Here is a 19,747-nt window from a genome sequence, read left to right as displayed (position 1 = left end):
AAGATCACATGGCCGAGAAGTGTCAGTTTCAAGCCCCAGACTCAGATGGGTTCACAGGGTGTCCTCCTAACTACTGTGCACAGATGTGCTGAGTGCACGCTGTGCTTTGCTTTCCTGGCAGCACCTCAGTCATCAAACCCTGTTGCTGTGCACCCGCCACCCTGCCCCAGCAGGCGGATCCTGCTCATCCTGTGCCTTCCTGTAAAGAACTAGCCCTCCTTCGAAGAATCCAAATGGGACAGTTCTCTCTGTCCTCTGACCATCCTTCACTCACGAAAATAAATTTGCACCAAAAGGTCTTATGGTGTTCAACTTGCTTATTGTCATGCCTTGGCCTCTCTGTTTCTCAGCTCCTGGCCAAAATCATTATATACTTCTGGGGGCTTATTCACAGACTATTTTTCTTGCCTTCCTATGGCTTGTCAGGAGCAACTGACATCCCATTTCTCAGCACGAGAGCCAGGCTGGCTCAGTCATGCCAGAGGCCACATTGGCAGCTACAGAGGCAGCCATCTGGGAGCCCTGCTCTGCTCCACCCTTTCCAGAACCTGTGGGATTATTTCTTGTCTTCTGAAGCTCTCAGATATGTTCCCTTGCTTGATGACAAACTCTTGCTCCAGCTGTGTCTACATGTGCAATTCGGGCAACATAACAAAAGCCTAGATCCTTTTAAATGTCAGTATTTGGTCCATTCAGTTAATTTGGGCTGTTCAGAAAGACACTATCAACTCCTGCCAAATGGATCTCTTATCCAGACCCAGGAGACACCCTGAGCAGAACTTCTATGTCCTGGATGGCAGAAGGATGGTCCACTGGGGGCCTGGCTGGCTGCCAGGGGGCGGTGAACAATGGGACGCAGGCAAGAAATCAAAACAAGGGTGGATGTGGTCAGGAAGCACAGCCAATGGGGAATCTGGTGTCAGTCTGGCCAACAGCAAAGGGAATCAGAAGAAACAAGTCAGGTGGAAGGGCTCAGCCTTCAGAAAACCCACCACCAGGATGGTGGAGTCCAAAACAGAGGCCAGGTCTCAGGGGTTTCGAGGGCAGGGGCAGAGAACAGAAGCAGGACCCCAGAATCAGGAACAGCATAATCCTAGGGACGGCAGTCAACATGAACAGGGCATTAAGCATTGACTCAGTGTCAGCCCTCACATTAACTCACTTAATTCTTATACCAGCCCATAAAGCTGTTACCACTCATACTTTACTCATAAGAAAATGAGTTCAGAGAACCCAAGTAACCTGCCCAAGGCCACACAGTAAGCAAGAGACAGACTTGAACACAGGGCCCTGTGACAGCTGTCTGACACAACACACTGAGAACATTTCTGTTGAACCTGGGACAGACTCATTTCCCTTTGCTCTGGACTGATCTGAGGTGGGGGCTGGCAAGTACTGGAGGTCAGCTCTTTGAAAATATGCCTAGAAAGGAGAGCACCACCTGCCACTTCACCCTAGCCCAGTTTAATGAGAGAGTGGCCAGAGGAAATAAACATTTCTTTTGTGTAACTTTTTCAAAATAGAAACTTAGTGTTTGCTTCTAGATTTTATTGATATGAAATTTCTTTTTAAAAAATATTTTCTTGATTATGCTATTATAGTTGACTTTCCCCATTGGCCCCCCTGCACCAAACACTCCCCACTCCCTCAAGCAATCCCCCCACCATTGTTCATGTCCATGGGTCATGCGTATAAGTTCTTTGGCTACTCCATTTCCTACACTGTACTTTACAGCCCCATGGCTATTCTGTTACTACCTATTTGTACTTCTTAATCCCCTCACCTCTTCACCCATTCCCCCACATCCCCCTCCCATCTGGCAACCTTCAGGTAACTAACTGCTTTTCTTTTGCTGTTTTTAAGAGTCTCTTTATCTTTAACCTTTGGCATTTTAATTACGATGTTTATCTCCTTTGGCAATGGAGAGGGGCAGGGTTATACCTGGGAAGATGAGAAGGAAGTTTGTACAGAGAACGTAAACTCTGAAAAGACCTTCAAGAGTAGGTAGAGTGGCTGGCTGGACAGTCCAGGTGGAGGAAACGGCACACTGGAGTTAGAGCTGTAGGAAAGTACAAAGCGTGCTTGCAAGTTAGCTGAGCTAGAATGTCAGAGGGGCCTCCAGGGGGAATGCTGGGAAGTGAGGCCGAACTCACAGGATGGGGCTCACTGCCGGGACCTGACCCCCAGGCTGAGTTCTGGAGAAGTGGGGAGCCTGGATAATTTTTTAAGAGGGAGCTCAGGTATAAGTGTCATCATATAGAAATGAATTTTATTAGAAAAAGAATATCAGTAGCCTCCATTAACTGAGCACTTATGTATTACCAGGCACTGTGCTTTGTGTGTTGTGTGTGTTACCTCATTTATCCTCCTAACAACCTGAGTTGATGACTATCATGTCCATTCTACAGATGGTAAAAGTGAGCTTGGAGAGGATGTGAAGCCCACTTTGGTTTGTTGCCAGTGAGGAAGGGCAACATAGTCACAAGACAGAACAATGGAGGGAGGGAGAGCTGTGTCCTTGACATTGGCCTCATTCAGGAGGGCCAGGCAGGGGCTAAGGGAGTGGTCAGCTAGATGTTCAGCAAGATAAGGGCTGGACAGCATCCCTGAGACACTGTATCCCCGAGATCATTGCCAACCAGCTTGGTGACAGGCTGGAGTGGTAGCGTAGGTACCAGACTGTCCTGAGTGCAGTGGCATTGACGGTGAGGCTGTGAGGGTAAAGTGAAGATGCTTCTTTCTTGCCTCTCTTCAGTCTTTTTCTTTAGAGAGCCCACTGAATTTGTTGCAGGTTCAGGATGCAGCCTCTGACCCAAACTGCCCAGGTTTGAATCCTGGTGTGCCACTTACTTTATGTGCAACCTTGGGCAAGTTCCTTAGCATCTTTGTGCCTCATTTTCCTGATCTGTAAAATGGGGATTGTAATAGTAACTTAGCTCATAGAGGTACTGTGAGCACTGAGTGAGGTAAAGTGCTTACTTCAGTGCCAGACACGCAGAAGGGCTACAGGTGTGAGCTGTGTGAGTATCACAGCCCTGATCCCGCATGGCATCCATTGCTTAGATACTTCAGGGTCTTCTAATTGCTCTTCAAAGTGTGCATTGCACCTGCCCCCAGGCTTGCCTATCACACACTTCCAGGCCCTGTCTGTCCTGCCTCCTAGCATTCTTCCAGCCCCTGAGATGCACTACGCTACTTCATGCCTCGGGGCTCATCCCAGGCCTCGTCACGGGTAAATCGTGTTCTGGTGATGGAGTGTCATCCCGGGAAAGCCCTGTGGACCTCTTAGACTCTGTCAGCACCCTGGTCTGCCTTCTCAGGGTGCTGTGGATAACTCCCTGATAACATTCATTATAGCTGTCATTTTATAAAGATTTTCTTGACCATCAGATGACTGTGTGCCTCCCCAATGGACTGTAAGCTCTTTGCTCACAGGGCCCATGACTGCTCAGCCCTGCACTCTTATGCACCACCTGGAGCGATCCAGAGAATCAGTAAAGAGTGGTGAGGATGGGAGAATCGGGGAGGGGCAGGGGGGTTCTGCAGACAGTCCCTGCCGCCTACCTGAAGGAGGGGCAGAACCCAGGGCACAGTGCTTCCAGGGATCCTTGGTGAGCTCAGTGACCCCATGTCACCCTTAGCCAGATTCTCAGCCAGAGCCTAATGGGAGTCATCCCTCTGTGAAAGCCAAGCTTGCTGGACTCAGAGCACCTTCCTACCTGGTGTTTATGGATGATGCCAGCCCCCATCTCACAGCCTCGGGCCTGGCCTTGTTTGGAATTCCATGAGCCTTTCCTACATCCAGGGAATCTCGAGAGACAATTACCTTGGAAAGAAGGTTTCCAGGAATGTTCAGTACAACCTTGTTGTGTGTAACATTTTCTACTCCAAGTGTGGCCTCCCAAAGCTTTGCAGAGTTAAGTAACACAATTACAGAGTTAAGTAAATGACAGCAAAGAATGTGAGGCACTGTGGGGACTGAGTACCAGGTGAAACAAGGTATGTGTTGATGCAACTTGCAAAGCAATGGAAAGCCGCTGCCATGGAGGAGTGGCTGGCCTCCACAGAGGACAGAAGGCGGAGCATGGGGACAGGGGTGGACAGTGTGAAAAAAAGCCAGAGAATAAAGATCTGGAGGAAGTGGGTCCAAGAATTCAAAAGAAGCTGGTGGGGGTGGGGCATCATTTGATACACTGTCTCCAAAGGAAGAAACTGTGGAAAACAACTGCTTCTGGTTTCCAAGCTCTGTGTCTGTTCTTTCTTTGAGTTTTCCCAAGTGATGGGACAGGCCCAAGAGGGGGTTTTTGTGGGGCTTCAGAGACAAGCAGTCATAGCAGAGAAGCACGTTGTGTCAGCAGAGCTGTGTGTGTGTCCTAGGTCACCTGGGAAAGGCCACCAGGGGCCAGGTGTCCAGGGCCTCTATCTTGCATGGAGGTGGAGTAAGCCTGGTTGCTTGCCCCCCAGACGTTCCTACTGGAAATTTGTACTGGGTTACAGTTTGTCTCCAGAGGTCCTTGTTGAGGATATCATCATCACATTGATCATCATCATCATCACCATTGTCATGATCTTAATAACAAATATTTACTGAGTACTTACTGTGAAACAGGCCCCATTTACAACCATTGTCTCATTCACTTCTCAGCAATTCTAGGAGGTAGGTACTATTATTATCCCCACTTTTTATATGAGCAAACTGACTCTTAGATCGGTTAAATGACTTACCTTGTTACATACAGCAAATAAGTACATAATAGTCCAGACAGGTCTGTCCCACATGGAAGGCTAAGTCTCAGTAATGGCCCCTCATTGGAGTGGCAGGACTCAGCACTGTGCACAACTTTTAACGCTTTTTCACATCCATTATCTCTCTGGACGCTCACATAATGTTGATAGGCAGGCACCACTTCATTATATAGCCTGGTAAAATGAGTCCTGGAGGAGGGGAGTGAGTTGGCATGGACTTATGTGGTCCACGCAAGAGGCAGACACAGGTCTCCTGACACCTCCCATTCTCTTGTTTGCTTGGCTCTGTGCAAGGGAGTCACTGCCAGGTGGAAGGAGGCAGTGGGAGGTCTGCCCAGTAGTGCTGGGGCCCTGCTGGTGGGAAGGAATAGAGTTTTGCTGGAAAGGGAACAACAGGTGTCTAAAAGAGGAGCCAAGGGAAACAAAAGAAAGGTTTGTTCACTTCAGCTCATCCAGGATCTGGCACTGCCCTCAGAACCCCAACTGCGCAGGTACTGCTCTCCGCACAGTGTGGGGTGGGCATGGAAGTGCAGGGTGGGCCCTGCTGTGGGTCTGCTGTCTTCCCCCACCATAGCCCTCCCAGGAGAAGAGCAAGGCCACACCGACCCTTCAGGCACAGAGCAATCAGAGCAATCGCAGCAGCTGCGTGCCTGCTATCAAACTTTATGAGGCAACGAATAATAGGTTTGGAAGTCACCTCCAGGCTGGCTGCAGCCTGCCCTCCTCTTGTAAATCCCACAGCATTCAGGAGATAAAAAGAGGAATCTCAGAAGCAGAGCACAGAGCTCTTCAAAGAACACTTTCAATCAAAAATGAGGAGCGAAGTCTTTCTCTCAAAGGGAATGTATCACACAGCCCTGTGAGTACACACACACACACAACCAGGACCTGGAGACCAGAAAACCCTGCCAGCCAGCCATGCCCAGTCCTCCCCCTTTTCCTTCTCTGGCTCTCCGTGACTCCCTGGTCTGATTTCACAGCCCCCAGGGCTGCACTCCCAGACCTGCTCTCTCCAGATGGTACTGCTCCTTCCGACCTTACTGGACTTCTTTCCCTGAGGCGAAGTGTCCCTGCCTGGTCCCTGTTAGCTGCTGCTCTTAGTCTGACACAGCTTCCTCCTCAGAGCTCCTTCCCCTTGAGCACTCCAAGCCCTCAGTTTGCTGACTGCCTCCATCTTCTTGAGCAAAACAGGCCAATTCAACTAATTCTACCTCCGGTAGCCAGGAAAAATGACAATGTGGGATTTAGAGCTGAGGGAGCCTCTGGTTGGACACTTTCATTTTACGGTGGAGGAAACTAAGGCCCAAGAGTGGAGAGACTTATCTCAGAGTTAGCGGCTCTGCTGTGAGGAGAGCCAGGTTTGCTGACTCCCTGCCCCCTGCTCTTTCCCCAGAGAGTACAGCCTTCCACGACAAGTGGCCAGACAGGGGCAAGGGCGGGGCTGAGTGCCCTTGTGCCCACACTTCCCTCAGCTGCCCACACCAGCTATTGCTAGCATTTTCACACTTCTAGCCCCTTCCGTTGCCAGTTTGGCTTCATGACACATTATCTCCTCATCTCAGATAGCTTTACAGCATCATGTCTTTTTAACTAAGGTAAAATAAAATGAATAAATATCTTTGGGGATAACCTGATCCCAAGAGATTTCTGCTGATACCCTGGGGTGCATTAAAGCCACGGTAGTTAATGACTGTTCTATACCAAGTCAATTAAACATAAAAAACAACCACAAATCCTCCCTGGTTTCTTTTAGCTCATCACTGCCCTTTTCCATCTCATCCCTGCCTCCCTTGCCCCAAATGTACTGTTGGCTAGAGACAAAGGAGAGCGAGACAGGCTGGGGACAGTGACCCTGCAGTGTCCACATGGGGCAACTTTGCTCTTTGGCCTGGTTTGGGGAGTGTCTATTTGTGAACAGACAGAAGCGCCCTGTTGGAGCTTGGGACAAAGTCTGCCTGGGTACATGGTCATTCTGTATGTGCCCAGGGAAGGGTCCTTCTGGGCTTCTGCTCGTTTCCAGCTTTCTCTCCATTTGGAATTGCTTTACCACAATGTCATTGTAGGCCAACTTTTATAAATTTGTGGAAAGATTTTCAAATTTCAAAGTTTGCCTTTATGGAGGAAAGCTGAGTATAGGGAAACAAACTTGAGGCTAGAGTTGTTCACTTTGGTTAATTGATTTGGAGATTATATATATATATGTGTGTGTGTGTGTGTGTACAAAATTATCAGAGAAAGGACTAGGTGCCATATTTAGCTCCTACTCATATTATCATTTTGGTTTTCCTAACATCGTCTTCAATTCCTTCATTCCAACCAATTTTCTTTTTGTCTCTTTCTCCTCCCAAGGTTTGGACAGGGTCAGGCCACCAATTTGCCATCAACCACACACAGGACTGACATTGCACCTGCTGAGCCTTTGTGGTTGACTGAACTCAAGTCAGAGCCAGTGTCATTGAAGGGAGGAGGTTCTGAAAGGCCCAGGCAGCCCTCCAGAGAGGCCCTAAATTCAGATGCGATCAATCTTCTAGTCGAGCCCCACTTTCTGAACCAAGGGTTGATTCACTTGATAGCAGTGATCGACACTGTCTTGCAGAAATACAGAATGAGCACATTTGTAAATTTTTTATATTAAAAATCTCTTACATCTGCACTCCAGTTTCTTTTCAGCCTATCTTACTTTACAAGGCCCCAAGTTTGTTAACTTATGCTAATGACCTGGCTGCTTTAGCCAATGGAACGTGGATTGGGAGTGGAGGATTGTAGAAGGAGATGACCTTTGCCTTATTATACATCATAAACTCCCTTGTGTGTAAAACAATGGCCAGCATGCCTATCTCCCTACTTTCTTTCAGTGATTTGGGCAGAGTTGTGTGTGTATCCTCTTTCAGAACTGATTGCCTATTTATAGATTGTTGGATGCTTCACTTTTCCATATTTCTTTCTTCATATTTTGCATCAACTGATCATCCACCAGAATTAGACGGAGTTAAAGAAGCTTAAATGTGAACCAATGGCAGCTAATCCACGGTACATGACTAGCTTATAAAACGTGATTCCTAAGCACTAGTATAAGTCAAACCACCTGAGCAAGTTGTTGCAAATACAGATTCCTGGGTCCTACCACAGAGTCTGCAGGGGTCTTGGATGAGACTCAGGAACTCACATCTTAATTAAGCCCTTCAGGTGATTCTGATGCAGGTAGTCGTAGACTATATTTTGAGAATCACAGTGAGAGTTGCTGAGAAGAATCCTAGCACTTTCTGAATCCTAAATCCTTGGGCTAGGGCTGAGGCTAAGGAAGCCTAGGGAAGTGAAGTGACCAGCCTACATTAGTTAGTTAGCACAGAGCTTGGACTAGAACTGAAAGTCAGCTCTAGGCTTTTCCCACCACTCCATTTATAGTGGAGCAGACCAATAAGAAGTGAGCTTGCTTTGCAATAGGATGGAGTTAAATTAGATATAAGAAAGAACTTCCTGACAGGGAAGTATTGAGGAAGTCTATACCACCTCCTTTCCCAGAGGGCCTTAATTCAAGATAGACTCCTCAGATGTGGACACTTAAGGTACAATGTGGAAGCAAGAGAAAGAAAGAAACATCTTCAGAACAAATTCGGGTGATTTTGCATGAAAAGGACCAGAGACCCTTCTTTTAGTTCTGTTCTGGCACCTAACTTAATGTCAACAGCAACCTAAGTGGCCAGTGACCCAGGAGCCCCAAGGTTCAGTCTCAGCTCTGACACGGACAAGCTTTGTGACATTGGGCCACTTACCCAAGTTCTTGGTCTCCATCTTCTCAATGTGAAACAAATGGGCTGCTTTAGATTGTTTTAATTTCTGTGGTTCCATCATTTTTATCTTTTAGTTTAACCACACCCCCCATCATAGTATCTTACACAGCATAGGGTCTCAGGAAAGTTTTATTGACTGAACAAGTTGATAAGTTGAATGAAAAGCTACTCAATGTTGAGAATCCAGGAAACCTGCCCACCAGGTTGCCCCTTCAAGACCTTTACTCTAGGACATTTGAGTCTACCCCTGAACAGTCTGTAGTGATCCTTCCTGCCTTTTGTACTTATTTGGTATTTAGAGGGGTCTAACCTCAAATGAACGTTAGTGACCATTCAGATCTTGGATATGCTGTAACTACTTAGAGCCACTCCTGTTGCAGAGAAGCCAGACCTGAGTAACATCTCCCCAGTAGTGAGGTGCCCCATCTCACTTGGCCACCCCACTGATGGGCTCTCTCTACCCCTTTCAGAAAGCAGACCTGGCCGTGGCAGGACTCACCATCACAGCTGAACGGGAGAAGGTGATTGATTTCTCGAAGCCATTCATGACTCTGGGAATTAGCATTCTTTACCGAGTTCACATGGTAAGCATTTATGTCAATAATCTTATTTGCATGCTAACACCAAGTTATGTGGTAATAAAGAACGACTTGTGGAAATAGATTCTGGCACTTAAATGCAAATGTGCTGGGTTATCGTTTGTCCCGTCAGCTGCATTTTTGCAAACAGGGGAATGGAAAAGTCTTACCCATGAGCTGTCCCCTAAAAATCACTTCTGCACCCTTAACAGGTAGGTCTAAGAGTGACTGTTCAACCCTTGGCACATAGTGTGTCAGTGGGTGATTGGTCCCGTTGGTCACTCTGCCTCCTCTGAGAGGACAGGGCCCACAGCACAAATAAGTGCCCCAGCCCTGGTCCAGACTTCCCTGATCCTTGATTCCACTTCTGCTTGCTCTGAGCTTTGCTTCCAGTGAGAGAATAGAGACTCCTTCCACTCCTGATTATGTGTGCAAATGAGTAAAGAGCAAACAATTTAATGTCACTTATTTCTGGTATGTCCCCTCTTCTGCATATTTCAAAAAAAAGGATGTCTCTGGTTAGGTTATCTGTGAAACCACACAAATGGGCAGCAGAGGATGGACATGAGACCACAGTAGACCAGCTGGTGGGGGTTGGGGCATGGAAGAGTACCTTGGCTGTACCTCAGACACAAAGTGAACAATATTACATTGCCAGCACCTAGTTTTTGTAGTTTACTTTGCCCGGTTTTTGTAGTGAGCTAGAAGAACCTTTCTCTCATCTTTTTTTCCAAACTGGCTCTAAGTGCGTAGCTATTATATGGATTTCCCAAAACTGAAGTCATTATAGATGTCTGAGGTCATTGGCATATTCCAGTACATAAGCTGGAAGGACAACGCTACCCAGCAGAGAGGGCTGTCAAACTCCAGCTCTAGAAAAGGGGGCCACCTATATTCTCAGTCCCAGCCTCAACCCACATGGCAGACAGCTGCTAAGGCATTAGAAATGGGCACATTTCTCCAAGAGGAAAGTCTCCCCATCACAGCCACTAGGCAGCTCAGAAAAGCACTGGTCCATATGAGGCTTTTGTCTGATCGCTGCCCAGCTTGGGAGAGAAGGCCAAATCATCTGTAAGAAGAGAACATCCAAATCCCAAGCTTCCCAGCGGAGACAGAAAGAAATGTGAGGATGTGGTCATAGACCATTGTTGACAATGTTGTGGGTGTGTCTCTATGGATCAAGGGGGATTTCCTCATTTCTCCTCTTTCCACCATGATGATAGCTCCCATCCACTGAGCACCTCCTCTGTGCCAGATACTCTTTCAGGCACCTATGATGTCAGCTGTTGTTATGGGTTGAATTGTGTTCCCTCAAAAGATATGTTCAAGTTCTAACCCCCAGGACCTGTGAGCATGATCTTATTGGGAAATAGAATCTTTGCATATGTAATCAAGCTAAAATAAGGTTATATTGAATTAGGGTGGGTCCTAATCCAATGACTGGTGGCTTTATAAAAAGGGAAATTTGGACACTGACACACATGGGGAAAGACTATGTGAATTTGGACGCAGAGATTGGAGTGATGCATCTATAAACCAAGAAATGCCAAGGATTGCCAGCAACCACCATAAGCTAGAAGAGACAAGGAAGGATTCTCCTCTGAAGACTTCAGAGAGAGCATGGCCCTACTGGCATCTTGGTTTTGGCCTTCTAGTCTCCAGAAATATGAGACAATACATTTCTGTTACTTTAAACCACCCAGCAGCCCTAGGAAACTACAATACTAAAGTTGTTCTTATTTTAGAAATGAGGAAATGGGTGCAACCAGTTTTAAAAAACTGAACAAGACCACTTACCAGTAAGTGAAATAGAAGAGCTAAAACCCAGGAATGGTATGATCTGAGCTTGTGTTCTCCAAATGACACCAGGTCTCCACCTTCATTCATGTGATTTTTGAAGAATCGTTCTGTACACACTTTTTCATTTGGTCCTCAGGACTGTTCTCTGAGGAGAAAGGGGCAAGGATTATAATTCCCATCATAGAGATAAGGAGCTAAAGTCACACGTGGAACTAACACAGGGTGGGGCCTAGAATGCAGGTAGTGCAGCTTTCAGGACAGCATTCTCACCATAGTTACACCTGGCAGTGCTCCTAGACAGTATTCCAGCTAGCAGTGTTTCCTGAGCCTACCCCACCATCCTCCAGCAACTGGACCCTGAGGGAACACCTGAAAAGAAGTGGAGACACATGGCCTTTGTGGCCAGGCCATACACCTAGGCTGTGGCCTTAATTTCTTGATTAATACCAAGGAAACTAGAGCCCTGTTTGTGACCCAGTGGACCACGAGGAACCATGTGGGTGAAGGCACCTGCTACAGCATGTTTCCACTTCCTGTGGCCATCTGCTGCTAGGCTACACACACCACCCAAGGTGCCACTGTATCAATTCTGACCAGAACTAAACTTCAATTGGCCAACCCTTTGGACAGCCTACATTGTAGTGACCAAATGTTTTCTACCACCTGCACACCTATCACTATATTAGTTCTCTTACATTAGTTCCTGTGGTGTGAAGTTTTGTGTTAGCATGGAGAGGCAATTGTGCCCAGATAGTTGGTCAACAACTAATGTAGATGTTGCTGTGTATTTTGTAGATGTGATTAGCATTAATGATCAGTTGACTTTAAGTAAAGGAGATTACTTTAGTAACATGAATGGGCTTCATCCAGTCATTTGAAGGCTTTCAGAGCAAAAGTAGGTTACCCAAAGGAGAAGCTAATTTTACTCCAAAACTATCACATACCTGTCTGAGTTTCTAGCCTGCTAGCCCTCCATACAGATTTTGGATCTACCATCAAACACAATCACATGAGCCAATTCCTTAAAACAAATCTTTTTACAAATCCACACACATATGCACACACCCTACTGATTCTTTCTTTCTGAAGAACCCTGATATATTTTCTCTATCTGGTCAGGATTCCTCCCCTTCTTCTAGCCTCCATACTGGGCATCAGCATGTCACGCAGCCACTCAGACCTGATTTACAACGTGACCAAGCTGAGTAAGGACTGAGTGCTGCCATGAGCAGCTTACACTGAGCAGAACTGACAGTTATGCATTTATTCAACAAATATTTACTGAGCGTGTCTTTCTGTGTGTGTGTCAGTGTGCTCAGAAAGTACCCAAAAGTCAGCTAGGGAGACAATAATTCCGAACCAGGTAGGGAACCTGGTAAGAACAAATTTGAGATGAAACCAAAGAGGCGAAGAGGAAGAGCTAATGGCAAAGGATAGCCTGGCAGAGTCCACCGTAAGAGCCTAAATATAATGTTACAGAGAGAAGGTCTCTCTAATACACTAGTGTTACATTAATGATATTAAAAGTTGAATACTGTGTGTTCGTGAGTTCTCTCTAGCTAATGGTTACCTGTAAACAAAAATATACTTAATTTTATTTATAATCATTAAGGACCCAGAATGTCTATCTTGGCTCTGTGTCTATGAGGTCAGCTATGTCATGAGTGATGGTTACCAAAAAGTAATCAAATCTATGTCCAAAAGGAAAAACAATCAACCTCAAGTATAAATGACTAGTGAAAATTTACTACAAAGCCCTCCAAAATAACAAGTGGTGGCAGGTATGTCTCTGAAGTCTAAAGATAGCCCAAAATCATTTGTGAATTACCAAAAATCTATGATTTTCTAGGCTTTTTCATGAACGTGGATCATCAAGAGTTTATTATGGGATATTTTTATTCTTTCCAACCTTGGGTATAAATTCTGTTTCTGCTTGTGCAGAAATCAGGACCAAAATCAAAAGAATGCTTTCCTCTTTTTATCACTTACTCCCTGCCACTCTGAGGCTGGCTAGGGATTCTGGTGTTGGCATTTGTTACGGCTGATCCCTCCCACTTGTTAAAATGCTCCCCATTCCTAGCATTTAAATCATCATTTTCTTCTGCTGACTCTCCATCTGGTTAATCTCCCCTGCTCCCAAATCTGTGAATCTAACCTTGGCTGTTCCCTTGAATTCCAGTAGCATATTTCTAACACATTACTAGACGTGTCCATCTGAATGACTTACAGGTGCCTCAAATACAATACCTCAAATGCGTTCAGTATATTTCTCCCCATCTCAGATAATGGCATCTCCATCCAGTTATCTGAGTCGTCCTTCACTTTTTTACTATGCATGTTCAACTGGTCACTTCCCTCCTAAATTGTTTTCCAATATACAGGAGTAGGCAAAAGTAGGCTTACAGTTGTTCATGTGGGAAATGTTATGATTATTACAAAAAAGAATAAACCCTGTGTTTCATGTACTCACAACTGAAAAGCTACTTTTGCCCACCCCTGTACTGGCCCCACCCAATCTACCTTGGTTCAGGCTCTCTTCATCTCTAACCTATACTGCTGCCATGCCAGTGGCCTATATCCTCCCTGAGGTCAGGGCGTTTCTTTTCATTGCCATGTCCCCATCAGTGGGCCACAGTCATAAGCATGCTCATAGAAACAATAGAGTGAAAGTCATGGATTCTGGAGCTAGATTGCTTGGGTTTGTTCCCAGATCTGGCACTAACTGCATGTCACATGTTCCTCAGTTCCTGAATCCATAAAAATAGTTTGTCATACAAATTTAATGTGAATAAATATGTAATGCATATATAGTGCCTCTCATACACAATAAAGCTATTGTATTAGTAAATGTCAGTTGTTCCCACCTGGAATCCATTCTCAATTCATACTGCAGCTTAAGAGTTGTTTTTAATTTATTTTAATTTATTTTTTTTTTACAAATGTAATCATACTAATCTCTTACTTAAAATCATTCACTGGCTGCCTATAGAGTACAACCTTCCTGGCATGGCCAATGAAGACCATCACTCTGTCCCCTTTCCAGTTCTTCCCTTGCAGGCACCTTCACCCTGCTGTGCTGACTGCTTGCCCATGATGTCGATCTCTCCTGCCTCCTTATGCAGGTTAATGCTCATCTTCTTGCCTCTCAACCATCTAACAAACTCTTCCTTAGTTTTTAATACCCAGCTCAAATGTCACTGGCTCTTCAATATGACTCCACCAGATGGAGTGATTGCTTCATTCTCTGAGATCTGCCCTCAGTTTACCTCTATCACAGTATTTATCTGTTGCATTATATTACTCTTTGGTTCTCTCTTTCTCTCTCTTTCAGTAAATCCTAGTAAGAGATACATTGTGAGAAAGGTACCATCTTTTCAGACCATACATTTTTATGCTATGATTTTTGGTATGGCAAATGGGGTCGTTTTAACATGCAGTGTTTGCTTAATAAATATGGAAGAAAGAAAGGAAGAGAGGGAAGGAGGTACCCCGTGATGCTGTGGGCGGTGAGCACCACTTTCCTTTGTGGCTTGTGGTTGGGCAGCACTGAGCCCCCATAAGCCTGGCTTCTGTCAGAATGAATGATCTAAACAACTTTTTTTCTGGACTTTACCACATTAGTCTTGAGAACAAAAGGAGACAGGAGGCAAAAGTTTCAGGCAACTCACATACATCTGCTCAGACCTGGCCATGGCTACCACCTGAACTCACTGTCTTTCCCTGTCTGGTGCCTGCATATGCCACACAACATAACACCCACATGAGAAGGCTTCAGAATCCCTGGCTGGGGCAGGTGAGCTTCCTGGCCAGACACAAAGAGCCTAACCTTTATAATCTGGGTCACCCCCTGGTACTCCAAGTATGGAAGTCAAATGATAGGACACCTGAATTTCAAGACATTTTTTATTTCTTTGGCATATAAGCTCCTTTATTCTCATTGAGAAGTTCAGCATATTTAATATAGCATTATGACCTCAAGGATATTTTGCATTCCAGAGTTTTATTATATTGGTGAATCATATAAGCTCTTGAGTAGCTGTGTGAATTGGGAGGAAAAGAGCACTGAGAAACTCAAAACACATTTGTATTTGACATTGGAATATATAATTTAGTTTTCTCTCTTTTTTCTGTAGCAGAAATTTGCCTAATGATGTCTTGCTCAAACTAATAGTAAAGTAAGTTTGTATTCCTCAAGCACATATTGGCTATTGTAGCAAGGCACCATCAGAGTGTGCTACAAACCAACCTGGGAGTCAACATTGGGCATACATAATCCCCAAATGGATAATCATGTTTAAAAAGTTCAGTATTGACATATTCAAAGAGATTGGGTTTGTGTCCAGAATAGTTTTACATTGACTAACATTTGTTAGGTATCTCTTTATTTGTAAAGCACTTTTGCATACAGTCTCTGGTTTAAAGCACGCAATCCCCCAAGGCAGGTCGTATGACTCCCATTTTACAGGGAAGGACTCTGAGGCTGGTGGTGGCCACTGGTGCAGTGGAGACAGGGAAAGTAGCGCAATGGTGGAAGTCACATTGAACCCAGATTTTCTGTCTCCAAGTCCAAATGCTCCCAACTCCTTATCTTTATGGTATAGTAGGTGCATTTCTCTGTATCAAGGCCATGTTTTAGGTGGTCTTTCAAGATTTTTCCCTAAGGATACTATATTTGTTCATTTGTATCCTAAGTTTCCTAAGGATACTTTTTTTTCTAAGGATACTATATTCTATATAGGGTCTCAAGTCAGTCAGAACATCTAAGACTCCCTTTAAAGTGTGAATTTACTATTTTTCCTCTATAGTGTCCTGTTCCATGTTTTATTAACAAATGGAAAAGATTCATATTCTCTTCTTTTTCTCTTCTTAGCATTTGGCTAGAGTTATCAAGCTCAGGAAAAGTAAAAAATCAATAATTAAAAAGTGAGAAAGAAATAAATGTCAACATTAAATTAATGCTCAGCATTATTGCTCTATGTATTACACCTTTTTCAAGGTCTGTTTCACTTCAGAAAAACTGTCTAGGGGAACGGAGAACAATGCTAAGTAAACCAGTGAATCATTTCTAATACTGTGTAATATTCTATTATAAGAACAGAAAATGAAGAGTTATATTCCTTAAAACTAAGTTAACATGATTGCCCGTATAATGGAAATATGGTTTCTCAAATCATTGTAATATTGATTATACTCTTTATTGAGTACTCCTCTCTCAAGAAGCTGAAGGTGTTTTATCAACATTGCTTTAGTAATTCTCACATTTCCCCTTCATATTGATTGTGGTGTTTCATTTTATGGAAAAGGAAAATGGCACCCAGAGAAGGTGGTGGAGTGGTTTGCCTCGGGCCACTCAGCAAGGCAAGGCCAGTTCCAGGGTTAGCACGCGGGCCTACTCATACAAGATTTCTGACAAGCGAAGTGAAACTAGATATGCTGCATCTGTGTTATATACAGGCGACACATCCATTTGGGTGTTTTATGTAAGAGGAATTAACTGCTTACTTTTTTCCCCTCTTAGAGTCAGAGGTGTGAAGTGCACGCTACACAAAAATATCATTGACATTCATTGCAGACACACTGGGGGAGGCTACCTACGGGTTAGTGGGTTGGGACAAGAAGAAATCATGTTCTTCCACCTCTCCCAGAAGGAGTAATGGAGACTGTTGTCCTATCCGCTCATTCCAAGAGTTGAAGGAAACTTCTCCAGAAACTGCCCTGTAGTTCCAAAGATTGGCAAGACCACATGGAGGACATGCAGAGCCTTTGCCATTGGCTCCACTGGGAGGGAGTGGAGTGCCGAGAAGGCAGAGAACTGGTATCCCTAGTTTGTGTGTAGGGAAATGGTTACTAGGGTACACAGCCCTTACACAAACACAAGAGCACCCACCACACATCTGACCCACTCTGTCTGTCTGAAAAGGCTGAAATTGTGCTGAGTTCCAAAGGATGGAATCACTGACTTCCAAGAGTCTTCTTTCCAGAAGAGAACCTGGTATTGCCCTAGGGAACTGTTATGCTTCATACTGAATATCTCATAAACCACAGAAACTCCAGGACTTATGGAAAGTGACTGTAACCAGATGGCAATATTCCCCCAAGTGTCTATATGTATCCCTGTAGGATAAAAAATAGCATTCCTTGTCCATCAAGAGAACATCAGCACAAAAGTAAGTTCCCTTCTTTGTCACACACCATCTCCCTCCCTCCCACTCATCCCGGATCACCACCAGGCAGTGGGGGGCAAACACAGATACAGCCCTCACTGTGTGTCACTGAGTTCTCAGAACGACCCAGGAGACAGGTTCTGTTAGTGCCACCAGGTTACAAAAGGAAACAGAGGCCCAGGGAACTTAAGTAACTTGTCTAGTGTCACACAATTTGTAAGTGGTAAAGCCAGGATTCATTCAGTCCTGGGCAGTCTGGCTCCCGAGTCTGTTTAAACTCACTACCTGTCCTGCATTACCTGGCTCTCAGGCATATGACTCCAGATGCTGAGGAAACAATTATCTTCTTACTATAATGTCATTTCTTCTAGTACACACAGAATAAAGTGTCAGTGAATTAATTGATGTTTTTAAGGATAAGAGGAATTTTCTACATGCAAAGGTAGTTTGATGTCATTTCACAGTGCATGGGCAGCTCCACTGCTAGCATTCAAACTATCCCACCATGCCGGGATTGGTCAGTTGGTGAGCAGCCCTTTAGGTCCCTCCCACCATCAGACAGCTTCAAGGATGTTGGCTCTGGTGTGATCAGTCTGAAGCACAGTACGAAAGTCAAGGGGACCATTCCTAATTCTGGTGCCATCTAGTTTTCATCTCGTCTGCAGGGCTCAACCTGTCCTAGACAACTGGGGCATAGACTACATAGAACCAATTATCTACCCTCAAAATTGTTGTATTCACCAGAGGGAACAGGCCCAACCCGCAGTCAACAGAGAGGTGTAATTGATATAAATTCCTATAGATACAAAAGACCTACAATAACTAATGATGGTTATAAGTAAGTAATGTTTAAGTATACTTTAAGGGGGTGATGTGGAGTAGGTTGGGATTCTGTTGTCTTTGGGGAGAAGGTATAGCATTAATATGGGACATTTTTAGGAACAAGTTGCAAATATTAATAGGAGAAGTTGCAGCACAGCTGCCATGTGAAGGAAGGAGAGTATGGCATCTGGGGACGCAGCGTGACAAAGGAGCACCAGAGAAATGAAGCTGCCACCGATGATTTCAGCAAGGCACTTGACCTCCCTGGGTCAAGACCCTCCCCAGTGCTTCCATCTGTCAATATGGAGAACTGGGTATTGACATCCAAAGAACATGGTGAAGCACTTTGAGTTCTTTAGAAGAAAGGTGTCATTATCATGTATCTTTTGGGTTAAGAGAAATATATTATTTGGAAGAGATGCCTATGGCATATGGCATCTAATTTGCTCCAAGCACCAGTAACTCAGATGTCTTGGGAAGGAAACAATCTAAAGTACCACCATAAAAAAATGACAGGCGTTCCAAGCCTTGAAAGTAGCATACTTCTCTTTGGCATTGTATAAACCACTTGGGCTCTGCCCAAGCCAAGGCTTCATAAGCCCAGACCCAGATCTCAAATGGCTGCCCATGCTTTGCTCATGGGCTGGTGTTAGTCAATCGCAGGTGGAATCAGATGTTGTCTTGACAGCGTGACTGATATGTTTTTAGTGGAGCTGTGTTTATATCTCAATCTTTCTTATTTGTGTGATGTTCTGTTTTATAACTTGAGTCTCTAGAAATCTTTCCCATGGCTATGCATCATTCCTTATCACCCATAACCAAATATGGCAACTTTAAATAGTGCTGTCATTTTCCTCAGGTTCACTCATTGTGATATAATCAGGTATAGATTTCTGACATCATGCACATAATGAGGTTTCAGATTCAGAAAGCAACAATGAAAGATTTTTTGAAGATATTTATCAATTGAGAGACACAGAGTAAAATAATAATGACTGATAGGGCACATAGAATTCACTTGCGTTTGCCCAAGAAGGGGCCCAAACCAGTGCTTTCTGCCACAGTAGGTGTGCGGGCATGACCAACTCCTTTGTCCCCGATGGGCTCCGTGCACAGGTTCCATGCAGTCTGTCTCCCGGTGTCTGCTGCTGGCTCTCAGGGCTGTGCTGGAGACACGGTCAGCCTTGCACAGAAATGAGCTCAGTACGAACATGATATGTTCTTATTTTTATATCCGGACATTTGTTCACCAGTGGGTTTTTTTTCTTTCTTTCAATTAACAGTTTACATTCAATATTATTTCCTATTAGTTTCAGGTGCACAGCATAGTGATTAGACAACCTTTTACTTTACAAAGTGTTCCCCCTGATATTTCGGGTACCCACCTGGTACCATGCACAGTTATTACAATATTGTTGCCTATATTCCCTATGCTGTGCTGTACATCCCTGTGACTGATTTGTAACTGCCCATCTGTAGTTCTCAATCCCTTCACTTTTTTCACACAACCCCTCCCCAATGGCAACCATCAGTCTGTTCTGTGTATCTATGAGTCTGTTTTTATTTGTTTGTTTGTTTGTTTTGTTATTTAGATTCCACACAGTGAAATCATATGGTATTTGTCATACCCAGTCTGACTTAAAAAATGCCATATCTTAATATAGACCATAGGTTATACCATGACTGATATGATACTGAACTTGAAAATTTACTTGTTCATAGAACCCCTGAGCTTAATACTGATTTTCTGTCCTACCTAAGGACTTCCTAGATTTCTGGAATCATAAGGGAGCACTTACTACAGTGGTTTCGTAGCAAATGAGAGCTGCAGGCCTTGTGCACGATG

General features: G+C 44.6%; 1 protein-coding gene across 1 annotated transcript in view; it reads left to right on the top strand.

Moving 5' to 3' along the window:
• GRIK4 (glutamate ionotropic receptor kainate type subunit 4) overlaps positions 1-19,747 on the top strand; it is a 493,806-nt gene that overhangs the window by 443,645 nt on the left and 30,414 nt on the right. Inside the window, exon 14 of the mRNA XM_053929106.1 lies at positions 9,008-9,121. Within this exon, the coding sequence (XP_053785081.1) occupies positions 9,008-9,121 (114 nt within the window). The remainder of the gene's footprint in view (positions 1-9,007; positions 9,122-19,747) is intronic.

The sequence above is a fragment of the Desmodus rotundus genome, chromosome 7, assembly GCF_022682495.2.
Source record: "Desmodus rotundus isolate HL8 chromosome 7, HLdesRot8A.1, whole genome shotgun sequence".
NCBI classification, from domain to species: Eukaryota; Metazoa; Chordata; class Mammalia; order Chiroptera; family Phyllostomidae; genus Desmodus; species Desmodus rotundus.
This window is presented reverse-complemented; position numbering and strand designations above follow the sequence as displayed.